This window comes from Streptopelia decaocto (assembly GCF_964273445.1).
Source record: "Streptopelia decaocto genome assembly, chromosome: 1".
Taxonomy (NCBI): domain Eukaryota; kingdom Metazoa; phylum Chordata; class Aves; order Columbiformes; family Columbidae; genus Streptopelia; species Streptopelia decaocto.
The window spans coordinates 182,053,057-182,080,746 of NC_138663.1; the positions used below are offsets into that span (position 1 = coordinate 182,053,057).

The 27,690-nt window shown below is 39.2% G+C and overlaps 1 protein-coding gene across 2 annotated transcripts in view; it reads left to right on the plus strand.

The window, feature by feature from the left end:
• The first annotated feature begins 1,710 nt into the window (after positions 1-1,710).
• RB1 (RB transcriptional corepressor 1) overlaps positions 1,711-27,690 on the plus strand; it is an 80,680-nt gene continuing 54,700 nt past the window's right edge. The window contains exons 1-11 of one of the 2 annotated variants that reach the window (XM_082068218.1): positions 1,711-2,005; positions 2,190-2,376; positions 12,160-12,272; positions 14,262-14,396; positions 16,202-16,240; positions 16,892-16,959; positions 18,416-18,526; positions 20,743-20,891; positions 21,454-21,531; positions 24,053-24,162; positions 25,622-25,699. In XM_082068218.1, the coding sequence (XP_081924344.1) occupies positions 1,917-2,005; positions 2,190-2,376; positions 12,160-12,272; positions 14,262-14,396; positions 16,202-16,240; positions 16,892-16,959; positions 18,416-18,526; positions 20,743-20,891; positions 21,454-21,531; positions 24,053-24,162; positions 25,622-25,699 (1,157 nt within the window). In that variant the 5' untranslated portion in view covers positions 1,711-1,916. The remainder of the gene's footprint in view (positions 2,006-2,189; positions 2,377-12,159; positions 12,273-14,261; positions 14,397-16,201; positions 16,241-16,891; positions 16,960-18,415; positions 18,527-20,742; positions 20,892-21,453; positions 21,532-24,052; positions 24,163-25,621; positions 25,700-27,690) is intronic. The other variant, XM_082068219.1, reaches the window with a different exon arrangement.

Here is a 27,690-nt window from a genome sequence, read left to right on the forward strand (position 1 = left end):
TCTGCCTAGTTGTCTGGGGCTCGGCTGTAGGCGACACACAGTTCTGGACTTCAAACCTTCCACAGCATATGGTATCATCTGATTACAAGAAGGATTTAAATGTGCTTAAAAGCAGGGTAAAATTAGCCACAGTTTTCCTAGAATCACAATAAGGAGTGTCTGAATCCCAATACACTCTACAATTCGAACATTTCATTTGGAGTTTATGTACTTTTATTTGCTTCAGAAATCCCATTTGTTCTGTATTCGCTTTAGTGGAATTGGTTTAATTCTAATTACAAACCAGAAAAATGGCCTGTTCTCCTGTTTTTAAATAAGTTAATGGATATAAAGAAAAAGCCTGAACAAATTAATAAAGCTTATGAATCTTAAAAATACTAGTGAATTTTTATTGTATACCATAGTTGTACTTCTTTTTTCTTTTCAATCCAGAACTTTGACAGCAACCTCACTAAAACTAGTTGCTTTGCAGATGAATGATAAATATGTGCATGTAGTAAGAGTCCTTACATACAAACATTTTGGATTTTTCTAGGAAGTCATCATCACGAAAATCTGAAATGTGCTTGTTTGCAGCAGTGATCTGCCTTCTAAATGTGGATACGCGACTGGAGACAACAGAGCAGATCTGGAAGATCTGTGAATCAGGACACCGGGGATTTGAATCTCATGGATTTAAAATCCAGAAGATGCCCAAAGACTAGAGAATTTATTGCATCAAACTTAATTGTAATGCATACTGTTAAAAGCAGTATTTTAGTTAGGACTTGGATGAATGTCAGACTGAGAGGAGGTCATAAAGGACTTGTAAGTTCTGTTCTGCTCTGTAACTGTACAATTATTTGGTTTTGGTTTCATATCTAGATCTGTGGTTCTTCCATGTCATAAAGATGATGTATTGGCTGCCTCCAGCTTGTTGAGCACTTAAAATATCAAAAATAGCCGGGCTATGGTCTCTGGAGTGACTGACGGGCCCTGGAGGATCTATAATGCCCAGGGTGCTCACTTTGTGAGGAGACGGCACTGACCACCTCACCATGACACGCTTCCTCCCTCCAGCACCTGCCTGCCTCCCGCTGAGGCGGCTGGACAAGCAGTGTTGGTGACAACCAATGATAGGACAAGGGGCGATGGGTATAAACTGGAGCACAGGAGGTTCCACTTAAATACAAGAAGAAACTTCTTCACAGTGAGGGTGACGGAACACTGGAACAGGCTGCCAGGGAGATTGTGGAGTCTCCTACTCTGGAGACATTCAAATCCCGCCTGGAAACATTCCTGTGTAGCCTCATCTGGGTGTTCCTGCTCCGGCAGGGGGATTGGACTAGACGATGTTTCGAGGTCCCTTCCAATCCCTGACATTCTGTGATTCTGTGTGACACTCCTTCCCTCGCTGCCTCCTCAGCTTTGACTCACTTCAGCTGTAAAGCTGAGTCTGGGAGGGCAGGAGACGCCGCCAGACACAGGGCAGACCGGCCGGTCCCGGCCAGAGGCGAAGCCTTCCCGCCATCCCGCCGCTATCGCAAGAAGCCCCGCCCCACTCCGCCCCTCCAGCCAACCACCGCCCTCGCGCCGCGGGGCGCTCCCTCGCTCCCGTTGCCGGGACGCACGAAGCGGAGCCGGTTCCTATTGGCTAGCAGGGAGAAAGAAGCACGTTCATTGGCTTAGCGGCTGGCGCGGGCAGCTTTTTCTTCCGGGTTCCGAGGCGCGCTGAGCCGGTTTGTGTGAGTGGGGCGCGGTCACCGCTCCTCGCTGGCGGGCAGGGCGGGGGAGCGGCGGCCGGCCCGGAAGTGACGGCTGGCGGTGACGCAGTTTTCCCGCGGTTTGGGCGGCGGGCAGGGGAGCGGCCGCCGGGGGCCCGTCGTTACTGCCGCCCGAACGGCGGGGCCCAACGGTCCGCCCGCCCGCGGGCCGCCATGCCGCCCAAGGCCCCCCGCAGGGCGAGCGCCGCCAGGAGCCAGCGCGCCAGCCCCGACAGCGGCTCCGCGCCGCCCGCCGCCCCCCGGTGAGCGCCGGCGGGACCGTCCTGCGCGGGCTGGGGAGGCGGCGGGGCTGCCCCGCGGCTGGGGGCGGCGGGCTCGGTCTGCGCTGCCGGGGCTTCTTGCGCTCGGGGGCCCGGGTCTTGCGTTTTCCCGGGGTGGGTCGGTGTCAGCCCGCGGCGCTCTTCAGTAACCAGCGTTCCCTCGTAGCTCAGAGCTCCCGTACGTTGCCGTGTGCTGCTCGGAGTCCCCGTTGCTGATGCCTTTTGCTGTCCCTAGGCTGGAAGTTGGCGAAGCGGAGTTCGTTGCGCTCTGTGATGCGCTGAAAGTGTCGGAGAGAGTGAGGGAGAAAGCGTGGAACACCTACGAGAGCTTATCGGCTGTGGATGGAGCTCTGGTGAGTACCTGCTGCTGCTTGTAACTTGCCCATCTGATGTGGTGTCTGTCCTGTGCCTGAGTTAAAATACTAAACATAACTTCACTGGACTGGGGGCCAAGCGGCTCAGAGAGCTGGGGTTGTTCAGCCTGGAGAAGAGAAGGCTCTGGGGACACCTTATTGTGGCCTTTCAGTACTTACAGGGGCCTATAAGAAAGATGGGGACAGACTTTTTAGCAGGGCTTGTTGTAATAGGACAAGGATAATGGTTTCAAACTAAAAGATTCAGGCTAGACATGAGGAAGAAATTTCTTTACACTTAGAGTGGTAAAACACTGTCCCAGGTTGCCCAGAGAGAGGTGGTAGATGCTCCATCCCTGGAGACATTCCAGGCCAGGCTGGATGGGGCTCTGAGCAACCTGATCTAGTTGAAGATGTCCATGCTCATTGCAGGGGGGTTGGAATATATGACCTTTGAAGGTACGTTCCAACACAAACTATTTTACAATTCTCTAAGTGTTCTGCAGTCAAGGCTTGTGCAGTGTGACTGCACAGTTAGACCAAAGTTGGATGTTACCATGTACATGTCTATATAAAGTGGTTTCTATATATATATATATATATATCCCATTTTTGTTAATGTTTTCCTGTAAAGGTATGGACTCAATAATTCTTTTAGATTGCTAATAAATGGCAGTGGAAAACACTATGTGATCAGCTAATTCGTCAAACCGCAAGTTATTTCAAATATGTCTGAGTCAGCTTTATATGGGTCATCTCATTGTGTGTTTCTGTGTATTTCTTTCCGCTGCATTCTTCATGAGGCTGCAGAAAGGGTGTGAAGAAGGCCATTGCAGAGAAAAGGGTGTTTGTATGTTAAACTTTTTTTTTCTACTACGTAATATTAATCTGTATGTACTTATCATTGAGGTATTTCCGTTCAAAGTTAGTCATTTGGGCATGTATAAACACATTAAAAAATTATGCCCTTTCTTGATTTTTTTTCCCCCTCCCCTTCTCATTGCATTTCTGCTGTCTCAATGAGCTGACTCAGAGAATGGCTACAATACAATTAAGTCGTGACCAGCACTTTGTTTTACAGACCTGAATTAGATTTAAAATACCTAGCTGGGCTATTATTCCCACTGTGTGGCCTAGTGTCCTTGTATTTGTTGCAACTTTTGCTTATTCTTTTGCAGCTTGAGCTGACTTGCCAGAGCTATGGTGTCACGAGTAACACCTTGTTTGTGTGGTGTTTTTAAACCACAGTGTGGATATACCAGCTCTCAGTGCCTTTGAATTTCACAACACAATACAGTAACAGCAAGGGAGAGAGACTGTGTACAGCTCTTTTGGTAACCGATACAATTTCTGGCCATGGATGTTCCCAGGGAACATTTAATTAAAAGCATAGCTGAGCTCCTCTATATGAACCGAAACAGGAATAGTCAGCTCTATGGAGTGAAAAAAACAAGGCAGGTTTGAGTATAATTCTGCAAATTTTCACTTACAGGTGAAATTTTCTTTTCACTGACTGTTACCTAGCAGTGGCCAGATAAGACACAGGGCATTTGCAACCCTTCTCTTCAGCATTTGAAGGTGACCTATTGTACCTATTCAGAAGGTGGCAATGACTAGATCTTCATTGTGACATACAGCTAGTCTTTAAGGTTTTGCAATTAAGTCCTATTCTAAGAGCCTTGAAATGTACAGGAAAAAGTGTACTTCACATTGTGGTTCAATCATGGGCCTTTTCATCAAACTTTCTGATGTATCAGCAAGGTGTTGAAGTGAGGAAGCTGGTGAGTGTGTTGCTCCACAGGGACCTGGCAAGTGTTGGAGTTGCTACTTCTAGCTGAGACCAGTACAGGCTTCATTTGAGTGTGAAGTCAAGCAAATTAACAGCCTGGCTGATTACTGCTTCTCTTTCCAAGTCAAGCTGTTATAATGGGGAGCAGGGCTTCTCAGGGTGACTCTCTGGTCCAGGTTGCAGGCACTCAAGAGGAGGCTGTATTTGAATCCCCACTCCTTTCTCCCTAGTGGTAAAGGTAATGTGTTGGAGGTTTGTCCTGCAAGCACTAGCTGTATGAGTTTTTAATCAATGTGGTTCAGTGCTAACCCGTTCAATTCTGAACTGGAACAGAAGCAGCTGCTTATGTAGCAGCTTTCTGTTCTCAAGCAAAAAGGGAAATAGCAGGACAGCAGCTGAGGCAAATACCTACCAGAACACTTCTGTTTAACTCCATATTTGGTTTGACTTGAGTAAGGTTAAATCATCAGACTGCTGATGAAAATAGAGGTAGCATCTAATGATCCTGCTCTCAAGCAATTTACAGAGCATAAAGACCTGAAACCTTGCTTTCCCTGGCACACTGGCCTTGTTCATTGTGGTAGATCTCAGAACTGTGCCTGCCAAGCCTCTGAGGTTGTGGAGAGGACTGACAGTGCTAACTAGGATGTGATGTGCACAAACATTAGGCACTGTGGTAACTGGCAGAGATTCAGGGTGCAAATGTGGGCTTGGACTTAGTCTGAACACCTGCTGTATCCTTGCTCAGTCAGTGTTTAGTGACTTAAAGAACATGTATTAGTACTGCCTTTATTGGGTTACTTGGGGGTATGTGTAATCATGTGTAAAGAGACTCTGCAGACAAGGTATATGCAGCTTAAAAGTATAAAGCAGTTGGTTTTCGCACATGTGCACAAGCTGTTGCTAGGATGTAGTGACCTATCAGCCCTGCGCTTCAGTGAGACACTTGAGTCTCTGCTGGCCAGGCAGGCATCAGTCAGGAGAAGAGTTGATATCTGCTGCTCCCTGGAATGAATCTTCTGTGCTGTTACCTGCTGAAGCCTCTGATGCCACCAAAATTGGCTGATTCCCTGTTTTTTATTCCTTCAGGATGTCACATCTTTCCATGTAGATATTTTTCTTTTTATTTTGGATCTTTGAGCTACTAATGATCCAACTTCTCTCTGAAATATTTTATTTCTTATCTTGCATAGCTTTTCTTATAGTGCTCTCAGCTTATCTGTTTCTGCAGCAATTTGAGTCAAGGATGTACAGCTGCACCCTATCACTGCTGGGCCTTGAATCTGTGAAACAACTGAAGCCCTGTGAGAGGTATGGAGGAGGAGGAAGGTGGCAGGAGAGAGATGGTTACATGATCTTAAAAACTGAGGCTGACTTGTAGTTGGAAAAGCATGGCTTGCAGAGAGGGATTGTTCAAAACCACTATAACTGTGTTGAATATGGTGGTAAAGTTTTCCTCTGTGACAGCCAGAGTTTAGTTATACTCTTCTACAGTAACATCATAACTTGAAATCTGAGATAAAACCCTAAATGTTGGTTTCAGAAATGTCGTACTGAATCAGTGCTGTTGGTATATGGTGTGAAGGAAGGTACTTTGTGCCTGACCAGAAAGATATTTTATTTTAAAATTATTTTTATATCTGCTGGACTCCTGCACAAGCTCATTGTAAACATGGATGTGTATATATAAATAAAGAGCTTTTTGCATCAGTATCAAAGACTTTTGTTCTTTCTGCCCTTTTTGTTTACCAAACCAAGCTACCTAGTTAAACAAAATATTTGTTTTAGAGTTGTCGTTTTTACTGTCTTAGTTTCAAAACTCTTATACACTGACAGTTGTTGACTTAGAGAATTAACTCTGTTGCTTGCTTCTCTTGCACCCTTATTTTTTTGTAACTATCCTGAAACCCGTATAATGAATTGATAGTAAACTCCAGATGGAGTAAATAGATTTAGTGGAATTACTAATGTACTTTGAGTAGCATGTGATTATTGGTGTAAGAAAGACTAGGAGAGGTACTGGAAGCCATACTAATATTGCTAGTAAAAACTTTAGGGTGTTTTTGTGTTCTGCTACTGTTTGTTTTGATAAAGAACAACAAAATGAGAATCTGAAGTAGCATATTGGGTAATGTAAGCAGGAAAAAGAAACCTGAGTGAATTGTTGCTTAATATATTGGAGAGAACCAATATGAGGAGCAGCTGACACAGTGACTAAATTGGAACCGAACTTCTGCGAAGGAAATTGAAGTTGTTTAGGAAGTTGATAGAAGTTGGAGTCTGCCAAGGACCTTGGGGCATATGGTCTGGTGTGCTTCAACCTCATCAGTCCAGCTTACTGTAGTATATGGTGTGTGGGCAGGAGCTTTGCTTTTTGTTTGCTGTTCATAGCACTGTTTGGGAAATGTGACCCACTGTGCTGCTGCTCAGCTGTTCAGTCTTATGGATTCCTGAGTAGTTTTTATCAAGTGCTTGTCTAACCCACTATTAAAAAATTCTGATGATGAAACATCTGTGGTCTCTGTAGTTAATCCTTCCTAGTTTAACCTTATTTGCCTGTGATGTTTGTCCCCAGGTACTATGCTAATCTGTTTTTGTGTTATAATTCAAGCCAGTGGTGATTATTCTGTATCCCATGAACATGAGAATGTGTTACTGCTGCTTTTTTTGTATTCCTAGAGAGTCTCTAGCATCTGAAGGTATTTGTCATCCTTCCTTGTTTCTAATTGCTCATCTTACATTCTGAAATGATCTCCAACTGGTGACTTACATTGGTATGCTGATACTGCAGAGCACTTGATTCATGCAAGACTTGAACTATGTTCTTAGTGAAGAAAACTCAAAAGGTGAACTGTAGCTTAAGTAGAGGAAAGAAATAATGAGTTCTTAAATATAGTAAGGTTGCTGCTCTATATAGACCAAAAAGTTAATGATCAGCAGGTCAGATGTTTCCAATCCTTTAAATTTCACACTTAAATTAAATTAGTTCCTTTTTGTTGTAGTTTCTTATGAAAAATAAAACATTGTAGTTGGTAAACCATCTCATCCTTATGTTAAAAGGCATGCAGAGGCTTCTTGCTTTTGTCAAAAGTGTGAAACACATGCAAGTTAGTAAGAGACAAAGCTCTAGACAGGAAAGACTTTATTTATAGAACTGCAGCTAAACTGAACCTGAATTCCCTGAAGCTTAGTGTGGATGAGGAAAACTACAGATATTTTTAAGATCCTCAGTTATTACACAAAATAACAAAGTTACTGAAAGTCCCAAAGCAAACCTAATCATCACCATGGCCTCTTGCTGGCGAGAATCAGTATACTAGTACCAGATGCATTGCATGTTTGTATTGTACACTTGCACTTTAAAAGCCTAGCTAACTGGCATACAGTTTCTTTTTTTTTGCTCATCATCTGCCCATCCTGGGGAAAAACTGATGTCCCCTCCAGTCTTGCTATGTGCAAAAAAAATATAATGGGAAATTTTTATATCAGAAGAATTATTCTTCGTCAGTTCAATACTTTCCATTGACTTCCATTATTTTTATCTAGTATTATGTATGAGTTTGACTTTTAATCTGTTGAGAACTAATAGTGATCTTCCATTCCAGACAATATTCAATAGGAAATCTGCAACCATCATTGCTGAAAAATGGAAGATCTGACTTTACACAGAAGTTCTTGTATGTAGGCAGTGGGTACAGTGTTCACTTGCAGATTTTTTCTCTGAAATTTTTCCTACAAGTCTTAATTTTGATCAGTTTTCTATTTTGAATGCTTCTTCATTATTTTTTTCCTGCTACCTTCCGCCCTGCAAGGGTAAATATATCTCTGAATGTTTCTTGTACCATCTAACTAGTTCACAGTATTGATTAGGATGTGGTGGCTGAGGTTCTAGTAACCCCTTCAAAAATTAGGTTTTTGGTGTTGACAGTGTGACAGCTTATATCCCATGTGATTCAAATACCCATCTGCATTTGTGTATTTTTCATATACATTTCTCTTGACCTTCTTTTACACAACATCATTTGAAGTTTCTATTCCTGGATCACTTTTGTAGGCTGTCATCAAAACTTATCAGTGCAGGGAGAATAATAAACATCTCTAACTGCAAACTAAAACTGAGTCTTGCTGTGACCCTTTCTTCCTTGTGACTGGTTTAGCAGTGGAGAACCTTTTGAGGTAGAGAACAGAAGTTATTTCTGTTAGTGCCTTTAACACCTTGCAAAAACATCTGGAAAGAAGAAAGGCAAGAATCCCCCCTCACGGTAGTCCAGTTTGATGAGCATTTCAAGCCTATGACTCCTCCATGTTGTTTTCACTAGATTTAGGCGAACTGATGATCTGCTAAAAATAAATTAAATAGTATTAATAGTAGTTCCAGAATGAGAAGTAAGTATCTTTAAAGAGTTTTAGATCTTTTCCTACAGAAAGCTGTATTGATTCTACAGAACTAACCTACATTGCCAAAAGTTATAGCACTGGTTCCCCAAAATCATAAATAAAAAAAGAAACCTATGTAGACTACTAGGTGCCAAGTAATCTTTGTGTTAGTAATTGGAAGGCTTTGATTTGTGATAAGTTGAAATGCGGTCCCTGGAAGTCATCTTATTGAAGCTGACAGCCAAGGATGAATGTTGAGCCCTTGTCCTGCCTGTTTTCTGTAGTGGTGCTGTATCAACAAAGGTCTTGAGTCAGACTGTGGTCAAGAAGAAAACCCTCAGAAATGAATTTCTGGCTGTGAATTTGTCTTGCATCCATTCCCATGCCCTCAGGTCCATCTGGGATGAATCGTCTGGCTTTGGCTTAAAATAAACTGTTAATTTGTGTTGTAGGATTGGCTCCCTTGCAGTTACGACACTGGCAAAATAGCTGAACAGAGTGCTGCTGCTGCATTTTTGTTCTGCTATCAGCTTTAAGTCATTTGTATAGGAAAGGAATTGAAAAATGTCTGAGTTTAGGGAGGGAAAGGCTGTGATAAGAAGAATATTCAGGAATCTTGGCTTGCCAGGAAGACCTCTCCTTATTTCTTCTTCCCTTTTCCTACCCCATGGTATTTGTTTTATGTATTAAAAATCACTAAATTCTTCATGCATGGGTAGGGGCAGATGGTTTTATTTTCTGAAGGAAGTGCAGTTTACCTGCGTCTTTGGGTGTTTTAACCAGCAGTATCTGGGGGTATGGGCCTAGTCCAGTGTTCCTGCATGTTTTCGTCTCCTCCCTCACACAGCTGATGTTAAGAGGTGGACACACTCAGGAGCTGCTCACCTTTTCTTAATCTATTAGTTTATCCTGGATTCTATGTAATGTTTTTTGTTAGGCCAGCAGTCATTCAACATCTGTCTGGTTGAGGAGAAGGTGCCCAGAGCATCCTGTAACACCAGGAATGGTTAAGGAGCTAGTCCTGATATTAGTTTGAATCTAGTAGATTGACAGGCTGCTTCTGAGGCTGTCGTCTTGTTTAATGATAGTAATAAATGAGTTGTTACCCCAGCCAATACTGGACAAGGAGTTTGAAGGTAGTTCTTGCAAAACTAGACCTCACTCTTATCAGATAAACCCTTGCTATAGCCATCGAGAATTTTCCTTCCCGAATAGAACTAGTCCACCTAGGGGAGCTGAGCTTGTTTGGATCAGCAGCAAACTAAGAACAACTTCACCACTTCCTAGCACTTGGTCCTCCTGCTCTACAAAATGTTATATTTACAGAACAATGTCACGGTCCGTGTTTGCAGGAGCATGAAGTAAGGGAAAGTTCTCCAGTGGCAGTGATGTCCTTAATGAGTAGTCACCCTTCTTCTTGGTAGGTCCCTAGCTAGCCTTAACCTTCAAGATTTTTTACAATGCATCACAGACATATTAATGCAGGAAAATAGACATCCCCGTCCTACAGGACATTTTTAGTTCTTACGTGCCTGGTAGCTTGTTGTACCTGACAGCAGAGGGTGGCTGAGATGCTGGGAGTGCATCTCTCAGCAAAGCCTTTTTTCTGTGCAAACCCCCCTTTGAGAGCAATTTTTTTGCCTCATCTTTAGCTTGCTGGTAGCATAGGATGGTATGTAAAATATCTAAAAAGTAAGGGTTTCTATAAAAAAAAAGATGGTGACTATTTGATATTAATATTTATTCATGTATCATCAAATATATCTCAGTCTGTTAATAGCTGCTTTGAAAATAATTTTCTGTTGTACAAGGAGTCATGATTTATAGAAATGCACAAATAGGAATGCAGAAAGAAAGCAGTAACATAAGTAATGCAGAGTTACCATGTTGTTGAAGGTGGCTGGTTACCTTAGCTGTCAAACCTGTATTATGATTCTTATCAATTGCACAAACCAATGGAATTTCTCATCCTTTGGAGGAGACCCCAGCTGGTCTTCATGGATGTATAAACACTGGTCCCAAGAAAGAAACAGAGCAATTGTAAAAAATGGCATGGCAAGCTACTTGTCATGGTTACGCTGCTAAGTGAGGATATGAGTGGGTGCTGAGGATGCAGAGCCCTTCAGGGTAGTTTTGGAAAACCATGTAAGATAAAGGGAACTGGGTCTGGTGCAGACATGTTCCTGTTGCCTTTTGGGAGTATTTTCTGGAGTGAACTGGCCCCTGTGGTTCGTGTTGGTGTTTTCTGGGAGACAGCTAGGTAGAGGGATGAGGACAGGATAAAAGGGTAGGCCAGGGAGCAGGAGAGCCAGAGTTGGTATTTCAGCTGACTCGCTCCTGGGGGTCTGCTTCACCTCTGTCCTCTCATGGATGTCACATTCAATCTGGAGCTGCTGAGGTACCCATTCAAACCCTGCTCCTTTGTTAAAGTGGCTGTGGGCCTAGGTGGCCTTGGAGATTTATTTACAAGGAGGCCAAATGTCCAAAGAGTATTTTAAGAGTTTACAGGGCTGCACTCATACTTGGTTCCATCTTCAAAATATCTCTGTTTCCAAAAGCTGTGCTATATATCTGCCTGGGTTTTTCTTCCATGCTTCTGCCAAGCATGGAGGGATCTCTTTAGAGGTTTTCTGTTGGGATGCTGTGCTGGTGGAAGGGAACTGGAATTGTAAGTGATGCCCAGCTGGCTCCAAGTGACCAGCTTGGAGTGAACTCCATCAAGAGTGAAGTCTGTGTGGATGGCATGTCTGTTGTTGCAGGAGGGCTTTTCTTTGATGAAGGATCACAGGATCACAGAATGTCAGGGATTGGAAAGGACCTGGAAAGATCTAGTCCAGTTCCCCTGCTGGAGCAGGAACACCCAGATGAGGTTACACAGGAATGTGTCTGGCGGGTTTTGAATGTATCCAGAGTAGGAGACTACACAACCTCCCTGGGCAGCCTGTTCCAGTGCTCTGGCACCCTCACTATGAAGAAGTTTCTTCTCATATTTAAGTGAAACCTCCTGTGTTCCAGTTTGTACCTATTGCCCTTTGTCCTATCATTGGTTGTCACTGAGAAGAGCCTGGCTCCATCCTCGTGACACTCACCCTTTACATATTTATAAACATTAATGAAATCACCCCTCAGTCTCCTCTTCTCCAAGCTAAAGAGACCCAGCTCACTCAGCCTTTCCTCACAGAGAGATTCTCCACTCATCCAGTCATCTTTGTGGCTCTAAATGAGAATGATTGGTTACAGCTTGTGTGGCTTTTCTCCTTATTCTTTAATCTTCAGTGTCTTATTCTAGTAAAATATAGTAACTTAAAAACTAATAATGGTTTCTGCTTTGCATAAATGTTCTGTGGAATCAAAGCTTCTATTTTGAAGATTGCTGAATTGTATGGCTAAAATTGATCTTGTACTCTAGGAATAAAAGTTGAAGTGCACGGTCTTTCAACTGAAAACCACTGCAAGTTTTACATCACAGATATCAAATAATTTGCTTTCATAATCAAATGTTTGCTTGAGGGTGGTTTGTTTTACTATTTCTAGTAAAATTTGGACAAATTAATGCTTTTCATATATTACCCGCTTGTATTGCATAATAAAGATACTGTTTTCTCTTTTTCTAAAAGGCTTATAACATAAAGAAAAAGGAAACATGGGGAGTCTGTATCTTCATTGTAGCAATTGATCTGGATGAAATGACATTCACTTTCACAGAGCTGCTGAAAAGTATTAGCATAAGGTAAATGAATTTAAATGTGTGAATTTAGATTTCAACAATGAACTAGTCAACATTTTTATAAAGAGAATGTTTTTAAGCATTGGGAATCTTTGTGTATATCAGACTAGCTGATTTTAAAGTGAAGGCTACTTATGGAAATTTTGTATATTTTGGTAAATTAGGAGTATTGCTGTCATATTTTAGTTGTGGGAGCAACAATACTTGTTTGATTCCAGCTGTGACTGGCTTTGATTGTATCACACAGCTTGTTCTTGCTCAACCTGAAGTCTTCATGAATTTAACTTGGTGTAAACTACACCTAAAATATTTTCCTTAATTTCCCTGTGTCAAGATTTTTTTTTTTTTATAAAACCTTTTTACCAACATTAGGCTTAGGCTAAATCAAGAAGTGGGGAAAAATTGTTACTCTTCAAATAGCTTGCCATCATGCTGCTCTTTCAGACATTTTAATGCCAGTCTAAATTTTGTGCTCTGTATATGCTTTTTGCTAAGGAATTGTTACTGTTCTATTGTATATTCACCAAGTTCATAATACATGAATTAAAATTATAGGACAATATCTGCTTTTAAGGTAAATATAGGTGGCAACAGCAGTCAACATACCCTTGTGTTGTATTAATCTAAGGAAAGGATCCCAGTGCTGTCTGCCTAATAACTGTGCAGTGTGTCGAGAGCAGGAGCAGAGCCTTGGGATGCTCTAGGGCAGGAGGCTCAGGCAGAATGCTGGGCTCATCATGGTGCTAACCGCAGGCTTGGGGATAAAAACCCTTTTCTTGGAAGTCATCAGTTTTGATTGGACTTCTCCAGAGCAGTGGGCAGGTCCTATGTTTCTATTTAATCTCTTCAGTCTTGACTGAATTTGGAATCTTGTGGATGAAATCTAATTGCATTTGTGCAGCGATGTTCAGCATGTTCCACCTGAGTACAGACCAACTTGTGCTGAAAACTGAAAGATTTCTTTTCCCTTGGGGTTTCATAGAGTAAGCTATTACTCTGGCATTTTTTATTTTAGCAATACTCAATTGCTTGTTAGCCCTAGGCTTTTTGTCAGCTGTAAAATCAATCTGGCAGAGATTTCTACCAGTCATCTTATTCTCTAGAGCCACACAGACATATTGGCAAGATTTTTTTTATTCCATGGTAAAAGAATTCCCAAATGAACTCCTGACCATTTTTCTTTTCTCTTTTTTAGTCTAAAAAAAGGTCAATCCATCTCTTAGAATCCTTTTCTCTGATAAAGGATCAAACTATATTTGATATAGTTGAAATAGTTCAATATATTTGATAGCATCCTCCTTCATTTTTAGTAGTCTGCTCATTTTGGTTATGAACAAAAACATAAAATGCTTTCTTGATGGTCATAACATTACATGGATGAGTAGGGAGAACATTAATCTCCTCTGTAATAGTATTTCCAAAGGGTGGGGCTGTGCTTGTCCCCACTGCCTGTTGTAAGATTTGTAATTCAAGTAACTCAGTGCATTCATCTTACTTTTCATTCCTTGGTCTCTCTTTAGCATGGATGGAGCCAAGGGTCATGTTCTTAAAGCAGTAAGAACATTTCTGAAGTAGAACTTTTAGCTAGAGCAGAAGAATCAAGATGTCTGTGTTTGATATTTGCAGTTTTACTGACAGAGCAAGGAAGAAAGATGTGTCTAGTGAGCAGATCCTGACTTCTACAGATAATATCTGTGCTAGCCAAGAAAATTATCTTTCTGTAGTAAAGCCTGTATCACAAGAAACTTGTGCTACCCAGTTAAACAATTTTCCTACCTCTGGAAAATTTAAAGGTGGTGGGTGTATGGGGCTCAAGGTAAGCAAGTCATATTTTGCAAAGCAAGGTTCTCAGTCACTGCTGGTTGTAATAAGAATGTGCTGGAGTCTAGTGAAGTAAGGCAGTGGGTTTTGGTGGTGTTTTTAAAGGGCTATTGTATAATAATGGTCATTCTCAGTTATGATAACCTGGCATATTTTTTCCTTTTTTTCCAGTGTATGCACATTTTTTCAGTTTCTGAGAGAGGTGGATGTTAACATGGACACTGTAAGCACTAAAGTTGATAGCACTGTATCAAGACTGAAAAAGAAATATGATGTATTGCTTGCACTATATCACAAGTTTGAAAGGTAGTATACATTTTTCATTTCAAAATGATGAATTCTTTATGGCTGTTAACATTATGTATTTAGACTTTTCCAAGTGTGTATTAGAAGAGCCCGTTTAAACTCTGCATGCTAATATTTACAATGTTTACATGTATTGAATAAACACTTCTTCTGTTTGACTCCATAACTATTACAATGCTTTGTTGCAGTACGAACAATAGTAAGAGCAGCATGGCAAGTGGTTACTAGTTCCTTTATTTAAGCTTTTTACAAATATAAGGATTGTTTTACTATATATATTTTTTTAATTTAAGGGACATTCTATTTCTCACTGCCCACCCCTCCCCAGATTCTGTTCTAAGAGTTTCTTTCTAAGGGAAGAAAAAAAAAGGCACAAATCAGATAGTTTCTCTCTCCCAGATCTGGACCTGATGGCTTTTTGTTCCAGTGTCTAGAGGCGTTGCAGAGCTTGCTCTGTTAGCAGTTCTCACTGTAATCAAGATAAACTTTCCCAAGTGGTTTAGCTGTGACCATACAGTGAAAATAGAGGGGTGTTCTCTCCGTGTAGAATGCACTCTGACAAACATATTCAATTTAAAGAGCTTTCTGTGTGTACCTTGACAATTGGGAGATTTTTCAAATGGATGCTTTTTAGTTGCTCCTATTCCAAGGTGGTAAGTTGCCACACTCTGTGCTTTAATGTGAAGACAGAGATGAAGGCTTTAGATCCTTTTACAGGTGAATGTGTGCTGGTTATAGGTGCGTGTTGGCAAGGTCTGATATCCTCTGAGGCAATTTTTAATCAGTGTGTGCAATTCTCTATAGCATAGTCCAGTAGAAAACTGTTTCATGTCATTAAGCATTGAAGCATCATTCTGTGATGCTCATACTACTTGATCCTGGTGCTTCAGCCCTGTGGTACTTCTCAGCTACAGGAGCTGGAGTCACAGTTTTGCCTCCTGAACCACAAAAGACTCTCAACCCTTATGTGACCCTTAAAAAGGGCAGCAGGTCACCCCTTAGTAGTTTCTAGAATCAAGACACAAATGTGATATAAGTTTTATTTCTTTTTGAAGTCCAATCCAATCACACTGTTAACTTGGATAATGTATCACAACATTTTTGTAAAGTTTATAGCTGCCTTAAAGCTACAAAGTGCTATGAAACTTGTAAATAAGTTGGGTTTACCCATTACAAGTCTTCTGGGCTTATAAAAGTGTCATTGCAGATTTATGCAGGCATTTTTTTGTTTTTGTCCCTCTAACTCTTCTTTGCTTGCTTACTTTTTCAAAATTTGAAATGCAGTAACAATTTTTTTTCAATCAGAAGGATCTGAAATTTGTTTTACCCCTGTTTTCTTTGAAGAAAATGAATTTATTGAAAGATATATACCTAGAATAATTAGGAAGAAACATTATACTGCAGGGCTTGCAGTGACACTACAGAAGGAGTAAAGGTTTTAAATTGCCCTTTTAGAGAGTGCTCTGCACAGGTGTGGTACATACTTTACTATGTTTTACAAGCCACTGAGTAACAATGTACATACAAGTCCTGTCTTTCTGGAAGAAAACAATAACAAACTTTATTGTACCAAATTTAAAATGTTCTATGCAAGCTTTTACATAAGCATGGAGGCAACAGTATTATTGCAGCTCTGGCAGGGCTTTAGTTGCTCTGTTATTAATCTGTTTTCCAAGAGTCAGCATTTTTTAAAAGTTAGAATGTTTTGTGTACTGGTGTATTTTTCACTACATTGCAGTAAAAGGTATTACACAGTTTGCTTTCAGAGAAGTGTTTAAAAATAAGATTTTCTTTTTATTTTCTAGGACTTGTGGCCTTATTTATCTGGAACAACCTAGTAGTGAGTAAGTCTGACTTTTCAAAATTGTGTTTCTCAAGATAAGATGTAAAATGTGTCAGCAATTTATTTTTTAACCCACTGAGGCTGACCTAAGTCATAGTATGTCATGTGTTTAATTTAGACTTAGAGAGGACTTTGAATTTCAGTGAGGGATGATGAAAGCTGCAGAAGTTATATGTAAATCTTGATCCCTTCTTCCGTGAAGGATCACCACCTAATGGCAGGTGTCTTGGCATGGTGGAAACAAGCATTTGGAGAGTGACCTTCCTAATCATAGCAACAGAGAGTGGATGAAAAGATGCCTTAGCAACTCCCAAATGGGATTGTGTTCATGCTGTGGCTGGAGAACAGGGCATTAGTCAAAGGCACAAGAGAAACCAGCTCATAACAGTTAAGTGAATTATGCGCATTCACTTTCTTTTCCATGGATGATATGGATATGTCCTGATTCTTGAATGGCTTTACAGAGACTTAATTTTTTCAAATATATAGTCATAATTACGTAGGGAATGGAATGAGGTAGTAAGCTTAACTATATGGAAAATGTTGCATGTTGTCTTAAATTGTTCTGTAGACTGAAGCAGGTTTTCAGAAACTATAGTTTAAAATGGTACAGAGCTGTTAATGCAAAGGCTTTATTTCTGTGTCTCTACAGGATTTCTGCTGAACTCAGTTCTGTATTAGTCCTGAAAAATTACTGGATTACTTTTTTGCTGGCAAAAGGTGAGTTTTGATTTAAAGACAGTTATTTTTAATGAGTATGTTTGAAGTGATTTTAGGGGTTTGTTTTGTGTCCAGTCTTAGACTGGCATCCTTACTACAAGTGTTCATAATACAGGCCCACAATGTTTGGATTGTGTGGCTTTTGTAACTACTCAGTAATATTTCTTTCTATACAATTTGACTGCACTTTTAACTTCTATTTCTGCCTGTGTATATAAATATTTTTTTAAGCTTTATAACTTTTTTACTTTGAAAGTTGGTATTTTTGTATTTGAGTCTATTCTGAAGTGCTTTATAATCTGCCAATGTTTTAATAATGGATGATTACCTGAAAAGACCTGCAGAATTTTTAATAGCTTATATATTACAAGTAGATAAATAAAATTTAATAATAATATATTTTAAGATAAGTCCCAGAAATTATGTATACTACAATTCTTTGTTGAAAAGGCTGAAGATCCAGTTAAAGCTGAGTGATGAAACAATTTGGGTAGCCCACGGAGTTCTGTCTCATTATACTGTTCCTACAAAAAGGAATGAATCATATCTTAATTGCTGTGTTATCAGTAAAGTGCGCACATCTCTGCCCTTGAAATCGGTCCTGGATCAGCTGAGCTTCATGGAGCTTTTTCACTAGAATTCTCCAAGCATAAGCATAAAGCTGAATTCAGTTTTTCTAGCCTGCCTTTTCACTGAGGATAAGGAAAGCTAGTTGCAAATAGTTGAAGTCACAGGAGAGCCTGGGTGATGCTTGCTCATTCTGATACAAAATAAGTATGAAATTTGCATGTGTCAATAGGGCACCATTAGTGGTCTGTAGCCATTCTGGGTTACTGTGGGCTTTCCAGATTTTTTGTGGTGATGCACGCTATCTTGGAATGGCCCTGGAAATCTTCTCTGGTGTATGAATCATAATTTGGGAACAAGTGGAATAACGTACTCTTAAAAGCGCTCTTCATGCTAATATTTGTGTGGCTTTTAAGTCAGTTCATATAAATTTGACAGGCTGAGCATACAGTGTGATAGCATGGTTTGAATTTGTCTTCACTATATAGTAGCAACTCCTGCTTTCTGAATTCTTTCACAAAACTTAAGACTACATAAAAGTAAGTGAGGAAGAATTGCACACAAGAAAGAGGTACTTACAGGCAAAATAATCTGCAGAATTACTCCCCTAGACTAAAATGAAAAAGAAATCAGGAAGGAGCACTGAGGTGGGAATTTTGTACACAGTAAAGTTATTTACATGTATGCTATCTCTAAAGCAACAAACCTCTGAAAAATTCTAAAATCAGTAGCCTTTAAAGAACACTGGCATCCTGCATGGTGCTTTCTGAATTCTAACTGAAGTGTTTTATTAAATGAACTTCCAATTCTTTATTTTTTCAAAATTACTCTTAAAATTAAGTCAAACATCTCACAAACATATTTTCTTTACCTTTTTAAACTTTTGCAGGTAAAGTGTTGCAAGTGGAAGATGACCTGGTGATATCTTTCCAGTTGTTGCTGTGTGTCTTAGATTATTTTATCAAGCTGTCACCTCCTGCTATGCTCAAGGAACCATACAGTAAGGATTTCATTTTCTTTTTTTCGAATTTGGTTAAATTTCTATTAGTCATGCTAACAGTCATAATTAACATAATAAAACTTCAACTTATTAAAATGGATTTTTTAAATGTTTTAATTTAGTTTAGATTATAGTGAACTTACACTGCCAGATTCAGGTAATTGCATTTAACTTTTTTCCCTACCATGCATTTGCTATGTTCTCTGCCCATACAAGCTGTTCAGGGGCTTGTTAAAACAGCAGTTTTACTTCGGTAAAAGAATTCAGGTTCTGGGTAGATGATGAACAAGAACTATTATTTAGATTTGCTTTGAGTTACAAAGGGAAAAGGTGGTGCTATGGCTCTGTTTCATTGACATAGAATGGTGTGATGACAACAAAAATGTACAAGATACTGGACTATACAGGCATTTAAAAGAAGTCTGTAGTGGGTAGAAAACCTAGTTGTGGTGGTAACTCAAAATAAAATGGTAGACATAAAATGTAGATAGCTTTGCTTTTATTACATCCCCTTTGATATTAGCAAGTGTCTTTTTATCTTAAGTAAAAATATAATGGGTATTCACTATATACACTTATCTTCAGCAGTAACCTTTTGTACATTCAGTTTTTGTACCTAAAACATGGAAAGCCTCGTTAAAAGGCAGGGAAAGTAAGCATTTATGGTAACTTTCAAAGATAGAATTCCATTGTTGATTATTTTCTTCTGCAAGCCATAGTATTTAAATACTGAAGTATTTGGAGTCATAGTATGTAAAAACCAATTATTTGATACTAATTGGTTTATCCTCTTCTGAGTTTGGATACAAAACTAATATTTATAGCCTAAATTTACTTGCTTTTTTCAGTTGCTTCACAACTAAATATCCACTTGGGTTATTTTTTAGAATAGTTGATGTATTCACTGCTATATTCTTTAAATTCCATGTTTTGGAGGGTATTTATCTGACCTGGTAACTATTTGTTGTGGGTAAGAATAAATAACCTCACTTTTATTCTAATCTAAATACAAATAAAGGGTAGGAAAGGATGGGCTTGTGACAAGCAAATCCCTACCCTCCTCCAGTACTATTTTGAATTTAAATTTGTCCTTCACAATAGGACAGACACATGCTACTCCTTATTTCAGATGTTACAAAGCAGTTCTTTCTCAAAGAATGCTGAAGTGAAACTAGCTGTTTTTGAACTGCATTCACACTGATGTATTTTTGTTAGTGAAACCACGAAGACTAGGAGCTCATTATTAGAAGCAGTTTGGTTCTGTGCATTCTATCTTGAAAAGAAACACTGCCACTTCAGACTAAATTGCAAATACAGCTGTTGCTGTCATAAATGTAAAGCATTAATTTCTAACTTGAAGCTGTGTGATATGTGCAGGTGCTTCATTCCTTTAGCAAATAACACAATGTGTTGTTCAAATCCTCATGACCAATAGGCTTCACGTTGTGCTAAACGATGTCAAGCTTTACGGTCTGGCTAAGGCTGAGGGGATTATGATGCAGCCACCCGAGCAGTGTAGTTTGTCAGATTTTCTCAGAACAGCATGTGGATTAGAATGTCAGTTTCAAACCAACAATATTTAGTGATATTAAGGTATATTATTAATATAATTAACATATTTTAAGCTGACAGTGTTGAAGCCATTTACTTTGAGCTTAACAAAATGAAATATTTTTACTTCACTGAATTAAGGTTTTGTGATATCTTCAAGGTGAACTTGTTGGTTCCTACTTGTTTGTTGGGGGTATTTGGGGAAAGGAGGGATTCCCTGCATAACCATATTTCCAGGTTCCCACCAGCACTTAAGTCCTGCATTGACTCTGTTAACCTTCAGACATATTGGGTAAAGTTACTCTTTCAGCTCCTTCTTTTATACTTCTATAATAATAGAAAATGTGAAAAGATACGGGTTTCCTAACTTTGCAAAACAGGTTCTTATTCAAAGCTACTTACAAAAAGTGCTATTACATTCTGCATTGAATTGCTTTTTAAAAAAACAAAATGTCCAAGTACTGAAACAGGAATTTTAAAATGTTTTGGTTTTGTGTAGGTTTTTGGTAATGAAGGTTTCTTACCCATCTGAACAGATAGAAAGGGAAATGTAAGAGGAGAACCTGAAAAATCATATAAAAATTTAGATCTCTTAGGTTTAAAATGTATATCTCTTCTTTCTTAAGACAACTGTAACCCTGTGATGGTTCTGACTGTCTTTCCAGAGTCTGCTGTGTCTGCAGTGACTGTTAATGGTTCAGTTCGAACTCCAAGAAGAGGTCAGAACAGGAGTACACATACTCCAAAGCAAGTTGATACTGATACAAAAGTTATTGAAGTCCTTTGTAAAGAGCATGATTGTAATTTAGATGAGGTAATGCCTGTGTTTTAGTCTTAGATCTTGCTGCTAAACCTTACCTGGAATATGTGTTTATTTAAATGGTCTTATTAAATCTTAGTAGTTGTGCTTGCTTAACTCTTCCCTCAAGTTCAGTGAGGAAGGTATTCATTCAGTAGGTAGGTTAAAAAAAAAAAGCCCATGGTAAGAAAATATACTCAACAAGCACATTGTTTCTGTGTGGGATCTTAAAGACCCCGTTCCTCTTCACTGATAAATCTATTCCTGTGTGAAAAGGACTTTTTTTGGAATATCCAAGCAGATGATGGAAGTAGAAATACAGGAGGGCTGGGAAGAGTGCAGGTCTTTCCCAGTTAAGTCATTTAATGTTCCAGCAATGGATTATGTGCTGCATGCTTACATATTACACTGCATTTTGGACATGTAGGCAACTTCAGTTTTGCTTTATTGAAAACAAAATACAGTGCGTTACAGAAGTATCTCATTTAGTTTCTTGATTTAAAGATTTGAAAGCAGTAAATGCATAGTTGCCTCTGTATATTGGTAATGTTGTTTTTTTTCCTTTTTTTTTTTTTAGGTCAAAAATGTGTATTTCACAAGCTTTATTCCTTTCTTGAATTCTAGTGGTATTGTAGCTTCAAATGGACTACCAGAGGTAACTGGAGGAATTTAAGATGGTTCCACAACAGTGCTTTACTTCATGCCAAGTTATTCAAGATATACCTTTCACACATCAATGAAGTTCTAATAGGTTCTTCTAAGATCAGCTATCAAAATGCATTGTTTTTCAAGAATGTGGCTTAGCAGAGATTCCAGTATTCATGGAGTATATTTAGCTTTTACATTTGAATTTAATAAATTAATTTCCTGAGGCTGAGCCAGTGCTTTTGCTCAAAGCAAAACATGACGTAAGAGTTTTGTATCTATGATCTTGGTGAGGCCATTAATCTAAAATACAGTTATTACAATATCAAGTCTCTGAAGTCAGTTTGTGAATGCATACAGTCTTAAATTACACACCTTAATTTAAATAGAATTGAGACATATTGCTGTAGTCATGCTGGAGAGATATCCAAAAGATTAGGCTCAGTTTCACAACTGGCAGAGTTTGGACTGCTGTGTGCATGCAGAATTACTTTCATCTCACGGAGTTGTAGCCTGGATGCAGCCAACTACCTCTATGCAATTGTGTGCAAGAGTGCGCCTTAGTAGGGAACTTCTTGCAATGTGTTCACATCCACTGCTTAAAGAGCAGGTTTAGCTGTGTGTCACCAATAGATGTGGTAACCTGAAAAAAGCAGCTCTGAAGCTTGTTCAGACTTAAGGCCTACAAGATTCAGCAAAGTGCATGTTCTGTTTGGTTTCATAGTGTGTTGGGTGGGGGACAAAATATGAGACCCACTGAAGTTCTTAATCTCTTCCAAAATGAATTTCAAGGTATCAGCAGTCTGTTTAAACTTTTTAATTTATGGGTGCATGTAGTTGGTAAGCCATGTATGAACTTCCAGGCAAAGGTCATTACACAGCTTATTCTCAAATTAGTGAGGGTTCTCATCCATGGCTGTTCCATTTAAGCATTGGTATCAAAATTACTGATTTAAGACTCTGCTGCTGAAAATGGTGTAAGATGAAGTATTGAAGGAGAAAATCTAGTCACCTGATCCTTGCCCCTGAACCTTGAATGCCTGAAGGGATGTTCTAAAACAAAGCAGAAAGTTACAGCTATATTTCAGAGGCACACAGTTCATGTAAGAAATCCAACTAACCATCAGCCATAGCTGAGATCATCAGTGCAATAACTGGTAATATGGGATGTTTAAATTGACTTTCATTTTCATTAAAAAGAACACCAAGCTTTCAATGGATTTAATGTTGTTTCCAAAACAAAAAAAAAAGCTTTTGAGGCTTTATTTCATTTGTCTTCACTCTGTCTTTGGTCAGACTTCATGAACTGAAGAATAGATCGATTCAGCGCTCTTATTTTTGGCTGAAGGTTTCCTCACAGTTAGCCCAGTTCTTTTAAGAACTGCTGGGTTTTTTTGCAGTGAGAATCTGAAGTTTCTGCAACTTCATGAAATAATGAAATTTTTAAGACAAAAAACCCCACATAAACCATTAGGAAGATAATGAAAAATGAAAATAAAACGAACTTTCAAAATTAAACAAGAAAAGCAATAGTAAGAATCTAAAGATAATCTTTGATTTAACAATCCTAATCTCAAAGTTTTAACCATGAGAACATTTTGGAGCAAATTCATTTGGCAAAGGTAAAAGAAGAGGATGAGGAGTAAAGCTGTGTAGGAGGTATTTGTGGCTTGCTTTTTCGTGGGACTGATAGGGGACTAATTTAGGTTTGTATCTGTTGTTGCCTGCTTTTCTAGGAGGAATTTGCCAGAGTGCATCATCATTTAGTATGTTTGAGGGCTCAGGGAACAGACAATTGAGGTGACTGCCCACTTCTGCAGGAGCACAGCAGAAGATTAGAAGTGGAGGCTGGTATCTGGCCCCAATTAAAAAAAAATAAATTCCAGACTTCCAGTTAATGTTAGTCACTCAAAATAAAATAAAAAGCAAAACAAACTGAAAAACAAACTTTTAACAGTCATTTAAAAAACAACAATGTAGATACGAAACAATGGTCTATGTCTTTGTATAACTGCACCAGTACAAATATTAATATGAAATGGAGAAACTTGTATGGTCAGAACAAGAAGGTTTGAGTTTGTGTTTTGGCCTTTATCTCCAAACCAGGAGAGATAAGGACCAAGCTGATTGTCTGACACCTGTTGTAAGGACAATCATTTTATTTTTCCTGCTCTTGGAGACCCTTTTCACTCTGGAAGGAAAGATTTAAAAGCCTGGAAATGTTAATTTGATTTGCTGGTCTGTCTCTCCCACTCCAGCTATTTTTAGCTCTTTTACAGTGTCAAGACCTACGTTTCTTCAAGGAAGTCTTGTACTCTTTGCTTTCTCTTATAAAATTATCTTTGTGTGTGAGCAATAATTTTCCTTTGGATATGTTTCAGCTGTTTTGTAAGAAGTGACTTTGTGAGCTCCAGTGTCATTTTCTTAAAATTTCAGCATTGTATACATGAAGTAGGACTAGCTTATATTATTTGGTAAATTGTTGAACTTGTTCCTATAAAATAAAGTTGGTTTTTAATGTTTTTTTTGAGGTTGAGGTTCTCTCGAAACAGTATGATGAGCTCTATCTCAAAAACAAAGATATAGATGCAAGATTATTTCTGGATCATGATGAAACTCTGCAGCCTGATGTCATAACAAGGTAATATTTCCATTTACTGATTTAATTTTGTAATGGAGAACATGAACTTGTTGTATTCTGCCCCCTCATGTTATAAGTGGAGATGTCTGTAACATGTTGACCTCTGAGGTTTGTTGTTGAGTTGATCTATTTCTGGCATCACCAGCCTTGCTTTATATTATTGCTTAACTAATTAGAAAACATGACTATGACTCTGCTTAAAATGATTTGGAAAATCTACTCCAATTCTTACTGTGTGGGAGCACCTGTCATCCAGGGGAAGCTGAGGAGTTGTGAGGAGGCCGAGGCCCTGCCATGCGAGTTGATTAGGTGTGCCTGATGCGGCATTATGGCTCTGGGGCCACCTGGCATGGAATGGCTTGGATCCTCACTGTCCAGATCCTCTTTCCTAAAACCCAGATGGTGACATCTGGAAGCTGTCTGCTGGCAGTCAGCCCATTCTGACTTCTGACCTGTACCCACATATTGTTTGGGGAGTGGTTGTTTGCATGGGACAGAAATGTTCCACGAATGGTTTAGCCGAATAAACAGTCAAGTACCATTGATGAGGCACATTCCCTGGTGCTGTTGGATAACAAATTTCATGGACCTGTTGGAGAGGGTCCAGAGGAGGCCATGAAAATGATCAGAAGGCTGCAACAGCTCTGCTGTGAGGACAGGCTGAGAGAGTTGGGGTTGTTCAGCCTGGAGAAGAGAAGGCTCTGGGGAGACCTTATTGCGGCCTTTCAGTACTTAAAGGGGCCTGTAACAAAGATGGAGACAGACTTTAGCAGGGCCTGTTGCAACAAGACAAGGGGTAATGGTTTAAAACTAAAAGAGAAGATTCAGGCTGGACATGAGGAAAAAATTTTTTACAATGAGGGTGGTGAAACACTGGCCCAAGTTGCCCAGAGAGGTGGTAGATGCCCCATCTCTGGAAACATCCCAGGCCAGGCTGGACGGGGCTCTGAGCAACCTGATCTAGTTGAAGATGTCCCTGCTCATTGCAGGGTGTTGGACTAGATGACCTTTGAATGTCCTTTCCAACCCAAACTATTCTGTGATTCTATAATTCTATTTGATTGATTTTATTTGTCATATGCTTAAATTCCAGTGGTTCCTGACAGTTCAGCATTTCTGTAACTTGATGTGAGCTCACAATGCAAGTCTGTGACATTATGGTAGAAAAATAAATTCACTTAAAATTGGATTAAAATGAAGCTAATACCAGCTGTACACATAAATTAAGCTGTTTGCAAAGAGAATTCTAGAGAAAAAAAAAAAAGCTTGTAAGGGAACTTCAAAGGTTATCTAGTCCAACATCCTGCTCAAAGCAGATCTCCTTAGGAATTTAGTTTACATTGTTCTAACAACTTCTAAAAGTCTGTTCTACAGTTTTATCTTTAGATTAATAAGTTATAGAAAAGATTCCTTTTTTAATTACCTTATTTATTCATGAGTTTGTTTTCCATTTCTGTAGCTCACAGTTGGAGAGGACGCCACTGAGAAACAATCCAGATGAGGAACTTAACCATATACTTCCACAGACTCCAGTTCGGTATGAGTTTTTCTTTGAAGTTTTGTTCTTTTGTTTAATACCCTGACTAGAAATATTAATCTTTAGAGTAGTTGTTTTAATTTTAAAGAAAACTATGTTTTTATTGCTTTTTCATAAGACAGGCTGTAGTTCTGGTCACTAATGAGCAGTGAGCATGTCCTGAGGGATGCTGAGTGCCCTCAGTTCTTGGTGAAGTTGTTGCAAAACAGAGAAATCATTTTACTGAGTTGTCTAAGAAGGGCAAGGTGTCTGTAGATTACTGTATTTGTTCTTGTGCCAGTGCAACTTTTTACTTCCACAGTAGTACTTTAGTCTGCTCTACTTCCATCTTCCTTTCTCATCTTTATTCTAGCTCTCTATCTTCTGGCTTCTTTTCCTGATACCAAATTGTATAAGCATACACATTTCTTCTTCTATTATCTTTTCCTCCTTTGTATTGTTTTTTCTGTCTGGGAAGATTTAACATTTAAGAGCGCCAACATATCTTGGTATATGGGGAAAATGGATAGATATGGTAGAAACGTGGTGTTAACTGGCGCTTGGTTGATCCTACGATCAAATGTGGAAAAACTGCAAGCTTGAATTCAGTTAACCAAAGGAAAGGAGGTTTGCACGTACCGTTTTTCTCTTGTGTCACATAGTTGTTTTTTTTTTTTAACAAAATCGGTATGTTGTTGTGTAATGGTGCTTAGAAATTCCTGGACACTCAAGAACCAGCCAGCTGTGTCACAGCAATGCCATGTGCTATGTGGACAAACAGAAGTGTCTGCACAGGCAGTCATTTTTAAGGTGTCCAGTTTAATAAAATGATAGAGTTAAGTTCTTGTTCTATGCTTCGTGTATAAATGCCTTTCATTTTTGTACATTGTCAAAATGAGAGAAGTTATTGTACTCCTATGACTTCAGTTTTCTCAAATTAGTAAAATTATTTTTGTTTTTATTAAAAATACTTCTCCAGTGTTTATATGCTTGTGGAAGAATGAATTGGACTCTTGACTTGTGCATCTACTATAAATCTACTAAATGCCACCTGCACAAACTAATCATTTCTGAGCCAACAGAGCAGCAAGGTTCTGAAAAGCTTTTTCATAAAAATAATGAAAGGATACATGCAGCTGAGATAGATATTGATCAGTATATGAAAGCACTTTTAATCGCCTGTGACTGCAAAAGCTTTTATTTTATAGCGTTTTTGGTCCCTTTTAGTTTTAAGTTCCAATCTTTAACTGCCAGTGATGCTTTTTCAGCCGTAAGGGCATGAGTTTGCCTTCCAGTTCCCAGACTGAGGGCAGTATTAGGAACTAGACAATCTATAACATGCAGTGTATTTAACAACAGGGTCATTGACAACAAATTCCTTTTTTGACAAACATAGATAGCTATTGACATTTCTCAATTATACTAGAATTAAAGCCCTCTAACACTGTGAAAGGTGCTTCATTAAAGTTCTTGATATGGGAGTCTTATCAAGAAAGTACAAGAGTACCAAGTTTCTGCGTTGCTAATAATTAGAAATGTGGGAAACCAACTTTGATCTTGAGAGGAGGTCTAGTGAGATACTTACGTTCTCTTCATCCACACTTGGGTCTCTGAGTTTTCCAAAACTGATGCCATTTAAGGAAGTTCAAGCAAAGGTTTATTTGAGCACGGTGATTTGGGTTGTGGTAAATGTTTTTCATAAAGCCACCAAACCGTCACTAGATGGCACTAAACCTTTGGTCACCAGCAAAGAGTAGTAAGTCTGTCATTAACTCTCCCTTAATTAGGTAGAACCCCTTACAGGTTATGTTGAAAGCACTGTGCTTATTACTTTGAATCTTCTTATCTTCTTTCTGGACTTAGACCCTAGGCATCTGCTCTAAAGCCCCCTGAAATTAGTGAGAATCTAATAATTTTCATCAGTGGATTTGTATCTGGTCATTTATATATAAAGAAGTAGATTAAATTGGTAGAAGTACTAGTTCCATTTTGGTTTTTCCTACTGTCCTTAT